The sequence below is a fragment of the Manis pentadactyla genome, chromosome 10, assembly GCF_030020395.1.
Source record: "Manis pentadactyla isolate mManPen7 chromosome 10, mManPen7.hap1, whole genome shotgun sequence".
Lineage (NCBI taxonomy): Eukaryota > Metazoa > Chordata > Mammalia > Pholidota > Manidae > Manis > Manis pentadactyla.
The window spans coordinates 14307468-14322249 of NC_080028.1; the positions used below are offsets into that span (position 1 = coordinate 14307468).

The window sequence follows — 14782 nt, forward strand, 5'->3', positions numbered from 1 at the left end:
TGGTCCCTGGCGGGCGCTGCAGTATCCAAAGCTCAGGGAAGCGGCACGCAGGAAGGGCGGGGCTGGGGGAGCCGGTGGTGGTGGCTGGCACTGCTCTGCCCTCCATGGAGACACTGTGAGGGGCAGACATTTCCACGGGACACTACAGGATGTGGCCTGGGGGGCCGAGGCTGGTGTCTGCAAACACCAAAGTTGTAGTCGCAAAGGCACATATATCAAAGAGGCGGGTCTCTGCCATAGGTGTGCTGAGCCTGTAGCACAAAGGAATTCCCAGTCCAGGCTCAGGTGAAATCGCACTGCGTTATTAAAGAACAAGATAGCTACAGAAGCTGATTGGCAAGGAGCGTGAAGGAATGAAAATGGGGCGGTGGAACATAGGCCTTGCTGCCTTGATGACAGGCTAGGTTGGGCAAAGTGGCTTGTGGAGCTGGGGTTCACAGGGCGATTTCAGTGTCCAAGGCCAGGGGAGTGGGCAGAAGACCACAGGACAGTCAGGCTTTCTTCCAGGATAGAGAGGGAGTCTCTGTGGATGCTTTTCTGCAAAGTAATCAGTTTAAGATAAAAAAAATTTGTTGTGTCCTGCGAAAATTAGACTTTGGTAAAACTCTCTCATTTAACCAAAACACCCAATGTGTGTATGTAGGAAGTCGCCCAACTATACATTTTGATTTACTGATGACCAATCAGAAAATCTTTTTTGAGTAACAAGGATTATTGCAAATATTTCAAACATTAGGGTAGAGGGAAAACACAAGGTTAAGAACCTGCGCTGTGGACTGAGACAAAACTAGGTCTATACTTATGGGTATAAACACCAAAGAACTGAAAGCAGGGATTCAAACAGATATTTGCCCTCCCATGTTTAGAGCAGCATTATAGCATTTTTCACAACAGCTAAAAGCTGGAAGCAGCCTAAATATTCCACTGACAGATGAATGGATAAGCACAATGTGGCCTATACATACAAGGGAATATTACCTCTCAGCCTCAAAAAGACAGTGAAATTCGGACACAGCCTGGCCCATGGGTGAACCCCGAGGACATTGTGCTAATGAAATAAGCCAGTCACAAATGACAAATACTGTCTGATTCCACTTACATGAAGTACCTAGATGGGTCCAGTTCAAAGAGACTGAAAGTAGAATGGTGGTTGCCAGGGGCCGGGGGGGTTACTGTTTAATGGGTACAGAGCTTCAGTTCAGGAAGATGAGAAGTTGTGAAGATGGATGGTGGTGACAGTTGCACAGTGATATGAATGCTGCGTGATACACTTAGAAATGGTTAAAATGGATTAGGCATATTTTACCCCAATAAAGAAAGGTCACTTCATACTAGCTGGTGTGACCGTAAGCAAGTTACATCACCTGTCTGTGCCTCAGTTTCTCTATTATGGCATGGGACTAGGGATAGCAATAACCTAAAAGGGTTGCCGTGTGGATCTCAAAACATGACACAAGGCTCTCGGCACAGGTGCCTGCATGTTAACAGGGCCCACTGGATGTTGGCTTAAGACAGAAAAGAACATTTCAGACGCAACCTGAGTTTTCAGCAATGAGCAATGAGAGCATTATTCATGTCCATTGTCACTCGTACAGAGCTGTGGATGTGGGAGGCATGTGTACTGAGCTCCAGTTAATCAAAGGAAGAGGTTTTTTTTTTTTGCTTTAAATTAATTCCAGATCTTCATTCATTTCCTTGTTTCTGCCTAGCAGATTCTAATCCCCTGTCTGGAGCACATGACATAAAATGAAGTGGCACCTGGACAAATTATTTTGATTTTCTCAGCCCCAGTATCTCCACTTGTGAAATTAATTGGATGAAATGAGTGGTTCCGAAAAACTGGAGTGAAGACTGGCCTTAGGAATGAAGTGACACAGCCACCATGAGAGCTGGTTAAAAACACATATTCCTGGGCCCACAGCAGGGGTTGTGGGGGTGGAGGCACTAACCAGATTCAGAGCTCTCCGCAGGAGACTCTGCTTAGCAGTCAGGTGTTGGGTCCACATGACTTGGAGGACTCCTTGGACCCCTCCAGGGCTGACGACCTGTTCTCAACCTTGGCCACAACTGAGAATCTCCTGGGAAGCGTTGAAAAATACCTTTTCCCAGGCTCCACCCCCAGGGTTGCTTTGATTGGTCTGTGATGAGTCCCTGGCATAGGGATTTAAGTGAGGGCTCAGGGGTTCTTCTGGGCAGCCAGCGATGGGAATCACAGCTCTCGGGTCGTGGTTCTCACCCGGGACCACACATCAGAATCATCTGGAAGGCTTCTGAAGCCACAGATGGCTGGGCCTCACCCGGAGAGCTTCTGATTCTGTAGGTCTGGGGTGGGGTCCTAGAATGTACATTTCTAACAAGTTCCTTGAAGATGCTGCTGCTTCTGGAATGGAATGGCTCCAGAACTTTGTTACTCAAGGTGCCTTAGGCCAGCAGAAGAGGCTTCACCTGGGAGCTTGTCAGAAATGCACGACCCAGGGACCAGCTCAGGCCTGTCAGACCAGCGTGTGCGACGCTAGAGTTTGAGAAGCACCGTTTGAGAACAACTCTTCTTTTGAAACTGTGGGTTTCTGTTTTCACTGTACTCTGGAGGGGTGAGGGGAGGGGACAGGCCTCTTGTCTAGAGCAGGTAGCAGACCTTGGGGGGCACACTGGTGGCTCAGCCCCCACTGAGCAGGCCCAGCATCCACTCTCTGCCCTGACTCGGTGTGTGTCTGCAAGTTCACCTCTTCCACTTCTGGGCACAGTGTATGCTCAGGGCAGCAGGAGAGGCTGATTACCTTGGCATGGTTGTAAATATCCACGCAGTTGTCCGTATTGATACTCTTTGCGCAGATAATCTCACAGTGTCGCTGCAAAGCCTCCAGCTGGAAAAATTTAGCAGCAGACAGAAGCTAAAAACCATAAAAAGAGCCTATTAGAGGCTGTGAGGCAGAAGGTAAGGGATGACAATGGTGAGAAATTCCCTCCTCGTCTGCAGCGATGTGCGGAGGTGAAGGGACGGGAACAACGGGAACACTGGAGGGCTAAGGCACAGTGACACAACTGTACTGCTGGGGAGGATGGCGGCCGGGACGGGTGGGGGTTCGAAGGAACCAAATTCACATCTATCATAGCAGGAGGCCAAGCAGCAACGCCTAGGGTCGTTATGCCCAGAAATCAGGGTGTATGCCATTCCTCGGCAGGGTGGATGAGGACGTGGCTCACTGCTCATACAGGTCTCCACACAAATGCTGCCTCAGAGAAGCCACCCAGACCACCCACCCAGGTCACCTACTGGGTACCCCTTCCTCACAGCCCTCCTCAAACCAGACAGCACATCCTGCCTGTCGCCCTGAGCCCGGGAGGGCAGGCAGCTCTGTGGGATGGCATCTCTGCTGCGTCCGGGAGCGCGGCACCTGGCCGCGGGACACTCGAGGATGCGTGTTGAGAGAGTGGCAGGCCTGGGAGGGGAGAAAGGGCTAAAAGGTAGAGTTTCACAGAGACTGCTTTTGGGGAACACTGGGGGCCTGGGGGTGCTGCTGTTTGTGACAAGCCATCTGTATTACTACATGGTTTCATGTATGTTCAGTATTTCGATTTTAAAATAATTTTTAAATAGGTTTATGAAAGAGCCCGTGTGCTCAGGCTGCAGCTTGGTTATGAGGTGGGAGAGTGTCAGAGGAGGGGTCCAGAGAGACGAGGCTGTAACTCTGGGGGGTGGGGGTGGTGACCACAGATTTCACAGAGTAAGACGAAAAGGATAGATGGCCACACAGGGAATCCACATTCATGGGGCGCTTACTATGGGCCAGGCACTGTTCTAAGCACCATATAAACAGGAACTCAGAGAATCTTCAGAACCCAGTGAGGTAGATATTGTCATCCCCGTTTTACAGGTGAGGCAGTGGTAGCTCTGAGAGGTTAACTAACTTGTCTGAGATCCCACAGCTCACAAGGGGCAGAGTCTGCATTTAACCCAGTCTGGCCCAGAGCCCGTGACTCAGTCACCGTGTGGTGGTGTCTCCTGCATGGCTTGTAGTGCTCTGATGTCTCTGGTCAGCCAGGCCCCTGGACTCTTTCAGGGCTATGGGAGTGACTTTGGCTTCTGGTTCAAAGCTCTCAGCTTTGAGTAGGAAAACCAACACGGCTGCCACTTTTAGTTAGGAGCAGGGGAAATCCTGGCCTTGGGCAGACAGGAGCAGCAACAGGGCCCCTGGACTGGCGGGGGAGAATAGGTGAATGATGAGAGGGGGACGGGAGAAGGGTGAGCCAGGGAACTTCGGGAGAAGGGGTGGGCAGCCTGAGTGAGGCCAGGAGAGCTCTGTCACCAGCTCTCGGCTTCTGTGTCAGTGGACACTCTGGGGGGACTGAGAAAGGTTTTCCAGCGATAGAATTCCCTTACAACTGGGGCAAAGTCGTGAAGGATGGTTCCTACAAATGGTATTTGAAACCCAGTTGTGCCTACAGTGAGAGCCAGCCTCAGCCTCTTCAGTGACTTTCCTTTATCTGGCCCCCCCACAAAGCCAATTAAAATTGGATTTCCCTCAGCTGCTACTGAAAGGGTTTGGGCTGGTGCACCGAGTACCCCAACCTTCCAGGGAGGGCCTCTGACAAGGAGCCGTTGGGAGGTTGAAGGAAGTAGGCAGGCAGGACTCCAAAGCCTGCATCCCAGTGAAAACCCCAAATGGACTCCTCCAGATACTGGCAATGCATGCCGGTGACCTGTGTCTATGCAGGTGCCACCCACTCCATGACGCAACAGGTTCCTTACCTCCATTATCTCATTGTTTTTAATGAGAAGTGACTCTGGGCCCCCGTAGTAGAGATACTGCATGACCAGCTGGAAGAAAGCACACAGTGAACAGGGTGTGAGTGGCACACAGACACAATTATTCTGAAGTCCTTTTGTGGAGGCCCAGGCTAGTTCTCGAGTCCCTAGTCCCTCTGTGACACCCACTTCCCATGGCCGCTGGTCCTGTGGGATCATCGCCTTGCAGAAGTTCCATTCTGAAAGCTTTACAGGTTGTGTATTTTTCCTTAGGGCATGATGCAATTGGTCTCCTTGTGGTTCTGCCAGGTCCCAAGTCCACCCCCGGTGCCAATCAAACAATTGTAAGCTCTGCTCCCCAGGATGGTTCCCCCATCTACGAATGGTAATCAGATGTCATCCTACCTCCCGCCCCCGCAGGCTGCCCCAAACTGCTGCACACGTGGTGTGGTTAAAGAGCCTGTACCAGTGCCGGTCCCCTGGGAACATGGCCGGATTTGACCAGAAACCTCTCATTCAAGTCCCAGAGGGCGACTCTGGGCTACCACGGGACCACCAACTCCTAGTCACGAGTGAAGGAGAGCCGAGATGAAACCACCAGGGTCCAGGGCTTTGATGCTTCTCTGATGGTGTGAACGGTCCAAGCCAGGCTATTCCTTGTTCGTGTGACTCAAGATGCCCAAATGGCATGCAGAGTCCCAGAGCTTTGCAAACTGGTGTCCCTTAAACAGAATGAGGTCTGTGGAGGTGTCAGAATTGGCCGTCACCACCTCCCATGAAACTGGATGCTAGTATTTAGGTGGTGCGTACCCTTTCCCATTGGCCACAGCCTCCTCGGCTCCCTCGTCTTCTGCCTGCAGCTATGGCATGCTAACTCTATCTGCCTTGCTCTGGGGCAGCTGTGTTGGGAAAATCTTTAGAACCAGGTATTTGGGCACCTGTGAATTGGGGCACTTGGACTCGGCTCCCTCCCGTCCCTTTGGGCTCTGATAGTCTGTGACCCACACAGGGCAGTGCTTAAGAGCTAAGACTCGGGAGTCGGGCTGCCCTAGTTTCTGATCTGACTCTGATGCTTAAAAGCTGGATGACCTGAATTGAGTTAGGTTCTCTGTGCCTCAGTTTCATCATCTGTAAAATGGGGATAATATTACCCACCTCATGGGCTTGTGGTAAGGATTAAATGAATTACTGGGACAGGCCTGGCAGGGGCCTGGCATGGGCAGGAACTCAATAAATGTTAGTGCTTTAATTTGCTCTGAGGTTGAAAAATCTTTTTCCAGAAGTGCTTCTGTCATGTGCTGCCACTCATTCAGGCTGTTCAAGACCTTTTGTGACTGATTTAAACCTACTTTTTGCATGTATGTTTAATTTAAAAAATATATAGAAAAGATGGCGGCATGAGAGGAGAGACAGAGGCTTCCTCCTTAAACTGGATGCAATTAGAAAATTTAATTGGTGCAACTAATCCTGAGAGAGCAACAGGAAAGAGGACAGTGTCAGACTGCATACACCTGGAGAAAAGAGCAGACCTCACTGAACAGGGTACCAGTACTGCTCCCCTGCGACCCCCGACATTGCTTCAGGGGCTGAGCAGCTCCAGAATAGAGCTTCTGGACACTAGAGGGTGCCATATACAAACATGAAACGCCAAAGGAACCTGGTCCAGAGTAAAATTAATATAACTCTGGAGAAAGATTTAAATGATATGGACCTTACAACTCTTCCTGAAAGGGAGTTCAAAATAAAAATTATCAACATTCTAATGGAGGTACGGAAAGAAATCCAAGAACTCAGGAATGAATTCAGATTGGAGATCCAATCATTGAAGAGCTTGATGGAGGGTATTAAAAGCAGGTTGGATACGGTGGAGGAGACAATAAATGAAATAGAAACTAGAGAAGAGGAATACAAGAAGCTGAGGCACAGAGAGAAAAAAGGATCTTTAAAAATGAAAGAATATTGAGAGAACTGTGTGACCAGTCCAAGCGGAACAATATCCGCATTATAGGGAGACCAGAAGAAGAGAGAGAAAGGGATAGAAAGTGTCTTTGAGGAGGTAGTTGCTGAAGGCTTCCCCAATCTGAGGAAGGACATAGTCTGTCAGGCCATGGAGATCCACAGATCTCCCAACACAAGGGACCCAAGGAAGACAACACCAAGACACATAGTAATTAAAATGGGAAAGATCAAGGATAAGGACAGACTGTTAAAAGCAGCCAGAGGCAGAAATAAGATCACATACAAAGGAAAGCCCATCAGGCTAACATCAGACTTCTCAGCAGAAACCTTACAGGCCAGAAGGGAGTGGCATGATGTATTTAAATATATAGATTGTTTACAACTTTATTGAGATACATTTCACATCACAGAAAACGCATCTACTTCAAATGTGCAGTTCAGTGGTTTTTATCATATTCACAGATGTAGCCATCACCAGTATCTAGTTTTAGAACATTTCAATGCCCCTCAGGAGAAGCTTTGCACCCATTAGCAGTCCTCTCCTTTCCTCCGGGCGCCAGTCCTGACACTGCCATGGACTGGCCTGTCCTGGACGTTGCCTGTAAGTGGGATCACACGTGTGCTTTTTCTGTGTCTGGCTTCTTTCACTCAGTGTGATGTTTGCAAGGCTCATCCTTGTCGTCACACATCACTCCTTCATTCTCTTTTTATTGTGAACAACATCCCACTGCATAGCTGTACCACGGATTGTGCATCTGTTCAGCAGCTAGCAGACATTTGGGTTGTTTCTGCTTTTTTGCTATTATGAATACCACAGCTGCCATGGATCAATATGCTTTTTCAGCTCTCATCTGGGCCCCTGCCCTTCCCCACGCTAACCACTTGCCTTTATCAAGTCCACCACCTTCTCTTTCAGTTCCACGCTTTGCTCATGCTGTTTTCTCTGCTTGGCTGCCTTCCCTTCCTCTCCACCTGCTGAACTCCACTCCCTCTTTCGGGATCTAGCTCTGTGGTCACCTCCATGGAGCCTTCGCAGATCTGCTCAAGCACCCCCAGTGGCCCCCGACCCTGGGATGGCAGCATGTCATCCATGATTGCTGTCTCATTTCCTTTGACAGCGTGAGGGCCCACACTGTGTCTTGTCCATCTCTTGGCAAATGCACTTTAAACAGAAGCAAGACTCCTCCCCTTCCTTTATTGTGTCTGAGTTTCCCATGTACTGACTCTGGGCTTTTGTGACCACCTTGCCTGTCGCAGAGATGGTGGTGCACGAGGGTGGTGGCTGAGACTTTGGGAAATAATACAGCATCCTTTACCCTCTCCTCTCTCATCCTGATGGCTCCTAAGCATGAATGTTAGGAGATTGGCCTCATAAAAACCAATTTATTTCCCTTGCACCTCTGTTTTATAAAGGCGAAACCAATAATAAGAATAAGAGCTATAATAATACCTGCCCTGAACACAGGGCCTCTCCATTTACCAAGTACTTCTCCGTCATGTTATCTCATTTATTCAGGGTTGGACTCTTGGCTTGAAATGCTGCTGCTTGGTCGACGGAGATCCTGGGGTAATCATATTTAAATTGGGCAGCCCCATGCCACCTGCAGACTGCTGGCACAGGCCTTTTCTGCAAGGAGGTGAACCGAACCCTTATTAGACCAAAGTGCCTGTTGATGGAGTTGTTCATCTTGGCAGCTGTCACCCTGCCTGAAGCAGGGATTAAGTGGCATCCACAGCCTCATGGAGGCCCCCCCATTCCAGATGCAGCCTCAGCTGCCCCTGGCTCTTGCCTGGATGTAATGTTAACCCATCCTGCAGGGAGGAAACCCAGACTAATTTGCCCCAAGTTCTCGTGTCAGCATGAAAGTAAAGTGAACAGGCCCCTGGGAGCCTCCTTCTGGGTCAGATTCAGCTCTCCTTGGCCTTTTTCAAGCCACAGATGAGGCTTCTCTTCTTTTACGGGGAAGGGGCGGGCACATGGACAGTCCCTGGGGCCTGCTAAACCTTCCCTACACATTACAGTAACTTGAGGCTAATGTGGCCAGGAAACCTTCTCCAGCCAAAAGCAATTACAGACTTCAGATTCCTCTGGGGCCATGCTTTCCATGTAGGTCTTTCATTCAGTGAATCTGTCTGGCAAAAATTTATTGAATGCCTGGGACAAGCTAGGTTCTCATTACAGGAACCTTCCCAATTAGTCCCAGGCTTTATGGCATTGGTGCCCCCTTCATGAGCACTCGGAGAGCTGGGGAAGTGTGCATATTCCAGCATCGAGCTCATGCTCCAAGCTCTAATGGGCCTGAGAGTCTTTCCTCAGGGCTGGGTGATTTTTAGGGACGGTCCAAGTCCCCACAGTAAGGAAGCAATGAAAAGATCAGGTCTGGGAGCCAGCCAGGCCTGGATCTGCACCCCAGCCTGCCTGTGATGAGTGTCTTGGGAGTCTGTGCCCTGTCTGTAAGGAGGCAGAAGACCTACGTGAAGGGGCAGCTGGAAGGAGATGATGCATTGCAGTGGTTCTCAGAGTGGAGGTCCCTGGAACAGCAGAATCACCTAGGTTCTTGTCAGAAGTATGAATTCTTGGGTCCCACCCTTGACCTACAGAATCAGGAATGCTGGGGGTGGGGCCCAGGAGTCTGCATTTTAGCAAGTGGTCTGTGTCTTAACAAGCACCCCTTCCCCCACCCACCCCAGGAAAACTGCTGCAACTCAGAGCCCTGGTGCACCGCTTTGGCTGTGCCCTAGGACGATGTGAGGAGGGTGCACAGGCCAAAATGCTGGTGCCTAGGCCCCAGCCCAGGTTCTGATTTTTATAGCCTGGATGTTGGGAATTTTCAAAGCTCCCCAGGTGGTTCCAAGGTGCAGCTAAGGCTGAGAAACGCTGGTTTCAAGCCTTGCACGCAGCTAGCTCTCAGGAAATGGCTCTAAATCCCTTTAGAAAGGGTATTCCAGAGCCGATTCCAGAACCAGGTACCTAGGCTTTGGTGCTAGACAAACTGGTTCAAACTCTGGCTCTGTCACTAATTAGCACTAAGACATGGGACTCATCATTCAAGTTCTCTGGGCCTCAGTTTTGTCATCTCTAAAAATGGCAAGAATCATCCATATAACCACATGCAAGCAAAGGTGGGCACCTCATTCCAAGCTGGAGCCCCACAGAGGGGCATCTTCATGCTGTCCCCAGCCCTAACCCTAAAGCATGGCAGCAGTTTCCTGGAAAATCTCAAGCCCAACCACTGCCACCTCTCTGGGGAGGGCTGTGGCCTCTTTTCTCTCAGTAGAAAATGCAGTGAGGGGTTTGAGTGAAGGGCTGAGCAAAGGAGGGAACAGGCACTTGGATGTCAGGGGGTGCCGACTCCTTAGTCCCACCATCCCACCTTGGGGCTCCAGCCTTTTTTCGGCTACCCCCACCCCAGGGGGATGGCTCACCCACGCTGGCCTTGTCCTTGGAAGCCTTGTGCATCCTTAACCCAAAGTAACCTGTTTTACAGGGTCTTGGGCTTAGCAGGGCAGTGGTTTATCAGTTATGGCTTAGAAAAACCACTTAAAAGTTGCCAAGTTGACTGTTTCCTCATGTTTTCATATCTGCTAATCTCTGCAAGAACCCACAACATAGAAATGGTAATGATTAACTTGGTGTCCATTAAGATATCAAGGATCAGAGGAGAGCGTCTTGCCCATAGTTATTCAGGATGGATTCTTTATTTCGAAGTCTCAATGTAATTGAAGGAATGCACCTCTAATAGTGGAAATGCAGGCACCTAAAAGGCTTTAGGGGCTACGACGAGGGCTTGGTGGCTTCCTAGCAACCCTCTGAACAGAAGAATCTGGGGGCCTGGGATCAGTGGTGGAGGGAAGAACCATCTGGGGCCGAGCTGCCAGGGAGATCGCAGTCTCTCAATGCTGTCCTCGCACCAGCCAGGGCTCGTAAGCCAGTGTGGGTGACCTGGGGGGTGTTTTAGTCTCCAATATACCTTAAGATGAAGATAGACAGACTGACAATCTCTTTCCCTCAAACATATCCCATGATTCCCACTCCTGTGCCTTTGTTTATGCCATTCCTCCTCCTGGAGTGCCCTCCCAAGTACACTAAGGCTTAGAAAGGTGGGGTGATTTGTCTAAGGTCACACGAGGGGCACAGATTGTAAACGGGAATGTAGCATGTAAATTCTGGGATGCAGCTCTGTCCAAAGTGTAGATCCGGACCCCCACCAACCCTGGTCACAGCTAGGCTTCCCTCCTGGTTATCTCTGAGTTGTCCCATTAACCCTTCTAGAACATGAGTCTCCCCAGGGCTGGCCTGAGTCTTATCCACTTGTGTGCTCCTCCCAGGGCTGCCCTTCCTGACTGGACTGGAAGAAACAAGATCCTATTCAGAATCCTATACATTCCACCGCCAGGTCACCCACACTGCCTATGAACCCTGGCTGGTGGGAGGACAGTGTCGAGGGACTGCGATCACTCTGGTGGCTCAGCCCCAGGTGGACATAGCAGCCTAGAGGCTTCATACCCTAGAGGAGACTTGGAGCTCTAGAAATAAGCTGCAATATCTGTACATTCCACATTCTGCAAAGCCAGCTGGGGCATGACTTTCTTCTATTGGCTGAAAGAATATTGTTGCAGACCAGGATTTATGAATCAGGCATGAAGGAAGGAGAAAAAGGACAGAGAGCTGCTGTGCTGTACCCCGTAAACCAATCCCCATCATTCACAGCATCACCTTCCCCCCAAACCAGACACGTGCTAATGGCATTGGCCTGTGACAGAGAAACCTTCCTCTCCTAATAACATCAGGTTCGGACCAATGTTAAATGACACTGGAATCCCTAAAGCCCACCAGTTCCTGATCACACTCAAACACAGTTTTGGAACTTCATACCTGCTGTTCTTTGCCTGGAATGTTCTAACCACCTTTGTTAAGCCCCAGGCCTTCCTATGACTCGAGAATGTCTCCCCAGCCTCCAGTATTTCAGCTAACACCTCACCCAGGAGGCCTCCCCAGTTCCCCTGATCTGAGTGGCCACAGTGCGTTGGCTCACTGCCCCTCACGTGCCCCCCACATTATGCTGGGATTGACTGATTACTCAGAGCTACCCCCTCTGAACTGTGAGTCCCCTGGAGAGGAATGTCCTTTATCCTTGTGTTCCCAGGTGTCAGCACAGGGTCAGGCACATAGTAGGTGCTCAATTAAAGCTGTAGGGATGACTGGATGGCAAATGTGAGGGGCAGCATGTGGAGGGCGGCCAAGAGTGCAGGAGATGGACCTTGCTGCCAAGGCTAATCCACAGGCCGAGCACTGGAGGAGCCACCTGTGCCCTCTAGCCACCAGCACGGTGTGGCAGGCCACAGCGGGGGCTCACCTGAAAGATGGGGTATTTCACGTAACCGATCTCTATGCAGGTGCTGTCATTTGTTGGTTTGCTGGAAAGCAGTGCTTTGAACCTGAACGAGAACACAGAAAGGGGGATAGAAAGACTCACAGACACATCCACCGGTGGCAAGAAACTCTGCTCTCTGATGACAGAAAAGTAATTCCTTGCATCCCCCCAACTCTGAAATACGACAATATAGTCATAGATTTAACTTAACCCCCAATCCCAGCATGGTACCAAAATCCAATCTGAAGTTAAACTCTCGAGTTAAGGACAGCGTTTTAGACTGTTAAACTATTTCTGAAACAGGCGACTGGAAGAGAACAGATGCCTTTTAAAACCTTGTCCACCTTGTAGGGCCCATCACAGAGGCTGCCTCCTTCCTGGAGTCGTTCCTGGGCTCAGGCTTCACGCTTCTCTGGTGCCCACGGGGCCCTCCACCTCCTGCCCTCCCTGCACGCGCTCTACCTGCCCAGGAGAACGGGGGCCTTGTCTAAGTCACACAAAGGAGCTGCTGTTTATACTGGCAGCTGCCCTGCATGCTTCAAATTGTAAAAAAACACATAACGTAAAACTTACCAACTTAACCATTTTTAGGTGTCATATTCAGGATATTCACATTGTGCAGACTATCCTCAGAACTTACCCTGCACCCATTAAAGGACAGTTCTCTCATTCTTCACTCCCCCAGTCCTTGGCGATTATCCTCCTACTTTCTGACTCCGTAAAAAGCGACTATCTAGGTGCCTCATATAAATGGAATCGTAGAGCATTTGTCTTTCTGTGACTGGCTTATTTCACTTCCTATAACGTGCCCAAGGTTCACTCACATGGCAGCCTATGTCAGAATGCCTTCCTTTTTAAGGCTGAATAATATCTGTCCATTCCACATTTCATTTATCCATTCATCCATAGATGGACACCCAGGTCACTTCCACCTTTTGGCTACTGTGAGTAACGCTGCCATGAACGTGGTATACAAATGACCTGCATGCTTGGATTCTTGATTTTTTGGACTCTGCCAGTCCAGTGAGGATGCCACCAACATTGAATTTCAGAGAACAGTAACAGCAACAGCCATACTTATAATTCAGCTGCTCTCAAAACCGATGGCACATACCTTGGAGAGGCTGTAAATAACAGCACTTTGTGAGCATAAAATGGTCTTCCTTCTACCAGAAAGGTAACATCAGACATTTCTTTATTGTTAAGGAAATGAGGATCTAGAACAGGAAAGGGAGAAAGGGTAGCTTTAGTAGAGAAAACGGTGAAGTTTGTATTTCTCTTCCGGAAAGTGCCAGTAAGAGTTGACAGGGAACCATGCTGATAAAATATTCCTTGGTGAGACAGTGACCAAAGAGGAGACAGAATAAATCAAGGGGACCCTCAAATCACTGAAATTCAGTTTTTCATAGGAAATCTTCATAGCTTATTTGGGATTAAAAGTAGCGTTTCCCCCAAAAGACTCACCCATGGCCTGATCCAGATGACCTTCAAGTGTGGAAGGTAAAATCTGCTGCCTTTCTGGTAAGAATGCTCCTCCCCCTCTGGTTCAGAGCCCTCCCTGCCTGACGGAAGGGATTCAGGACAGCTGCCTCTTTGCTGCTGTGTTCCAGGTGATTCAAAACCCAAGCCCTTCTCTCTCAGGATCAGTGGCAAATGAACCAGTCCCCTGCCCTCATCTCCAATAATAATGAAGAAGATACAACAGAGTGCTTATGTCATGCCCTGGAGCTGTGCAAGCCAGCGCTTGTATAAAGGCTTTCAGTCCTGGGAGCCAGGGGCCACCATCAGCTGTGCATTTGAGGGAACTGAGGCACGCAGAAGTTAGAGTGACTTGCTTAAGTTAGTGACAGGTATAAGGGCCAGCATTTGAACTCATTCTGTTGGAAGACCTGCATTGGTAAGCACTAGGATCCTCTGATTTACCTCTCATCTTAGCCATTTAGACCTGGGGCTCCTGGTCCTCAGCTCAGTGCATCTGCTTTTTGGGGACTATCCACCAATCCCTGCCCCTGCCACCTTCCACCCTGCTCAGTTCCTAAGTCAGTCTAGACCCAGGCAAGGTGGCTCTGACCTCTGGTGGGGCTTCCTATGAGGTCACCCACTATGTCAGCTGCCCAGGGCAGACCTTTATGAGTCTCTAAATTGAAGACTACCTCGTTTGGGGTGTCTGTATCCAAGATCTTGAGTCTGAGGATGCACTGCATTCTCAGTTCATGTGAAAAACAGTTGCCCAAGCCAGGGACCCCCAGGCAACAGGACATACTGCTCCCCTAGGCTCACCCAGACCCCGTCCATCACAAACACTGTCCTATCTTCCTCCTAAGTGTTTCTTGAATTTCTCACTCCTTTCCATCCCCTTTGCATGCCCTTACTAGAGCCACATCATCCCTTTTGGCCTCTGCCTGTCTCTGCCTTCACTCCGGGGCCCCTCAGTCCAGTGGTCCATCTCGCCACAGAGTCACCCTTCCTAAGTGCAGATCTGAACACGTCCCTCCTCTGCTATAAACCTCCGCAGAGCTCCTAGGGCTCCCAGGATGGAATCCAAGCTGCGTAATAAACTCCCTGCGATTGGGCTCCTGCAGCCATCTCTGGCCTCTCCCGAGTCACATCCCAGTCAAACTGTGTGCGTGCCTGAGCCACACCGGCTGCTTCCAGCTTTCTAGTGGTGCTACACACTCCCGCCTCTGTGCCTCTGCACATG

The 14782-nt window shown here is 49.9% G+C and overlaps 1 protein-coding gene across 4 annotated transcripts in view; it reads right to left on the minus strand.

The window, feature by feature from the left end:
- The window catches only part of ABTB3 (ankyrin repeat and BTB domain containing 3), a 287710-nt gene that overhangs the window by 3883 nt on the left and 269045 nt on the right, over positions 1-14782 (minus strand). For 3 of the 4 annotated variants that reach the window (XM_036891316.2, XM_036891314.2, XM_036891317.2), the window contains 4 exons: positions 13196-13298; positions 12064-12145; positions 4751-4819; positions 2778-2891 (listed from right to left, as the gene is read on the minus strand). In XM_036891316.2, coding sequence (XP_036747211.1) covers positions 2778-2891; positions 4751-4819; positions 12064-12145; positions 13196-13298 — 368 coding nt within the window. Of the gene's footprint in view, positions 1-2777; positions 2892-4750; positions 4820-9957; positions 10678-12063; positions 12146-13195; positions 13299-14782 lie in introns of those variants that run through there. The other variant, XM_036891315.2, reaches the window with a different exon arrangement.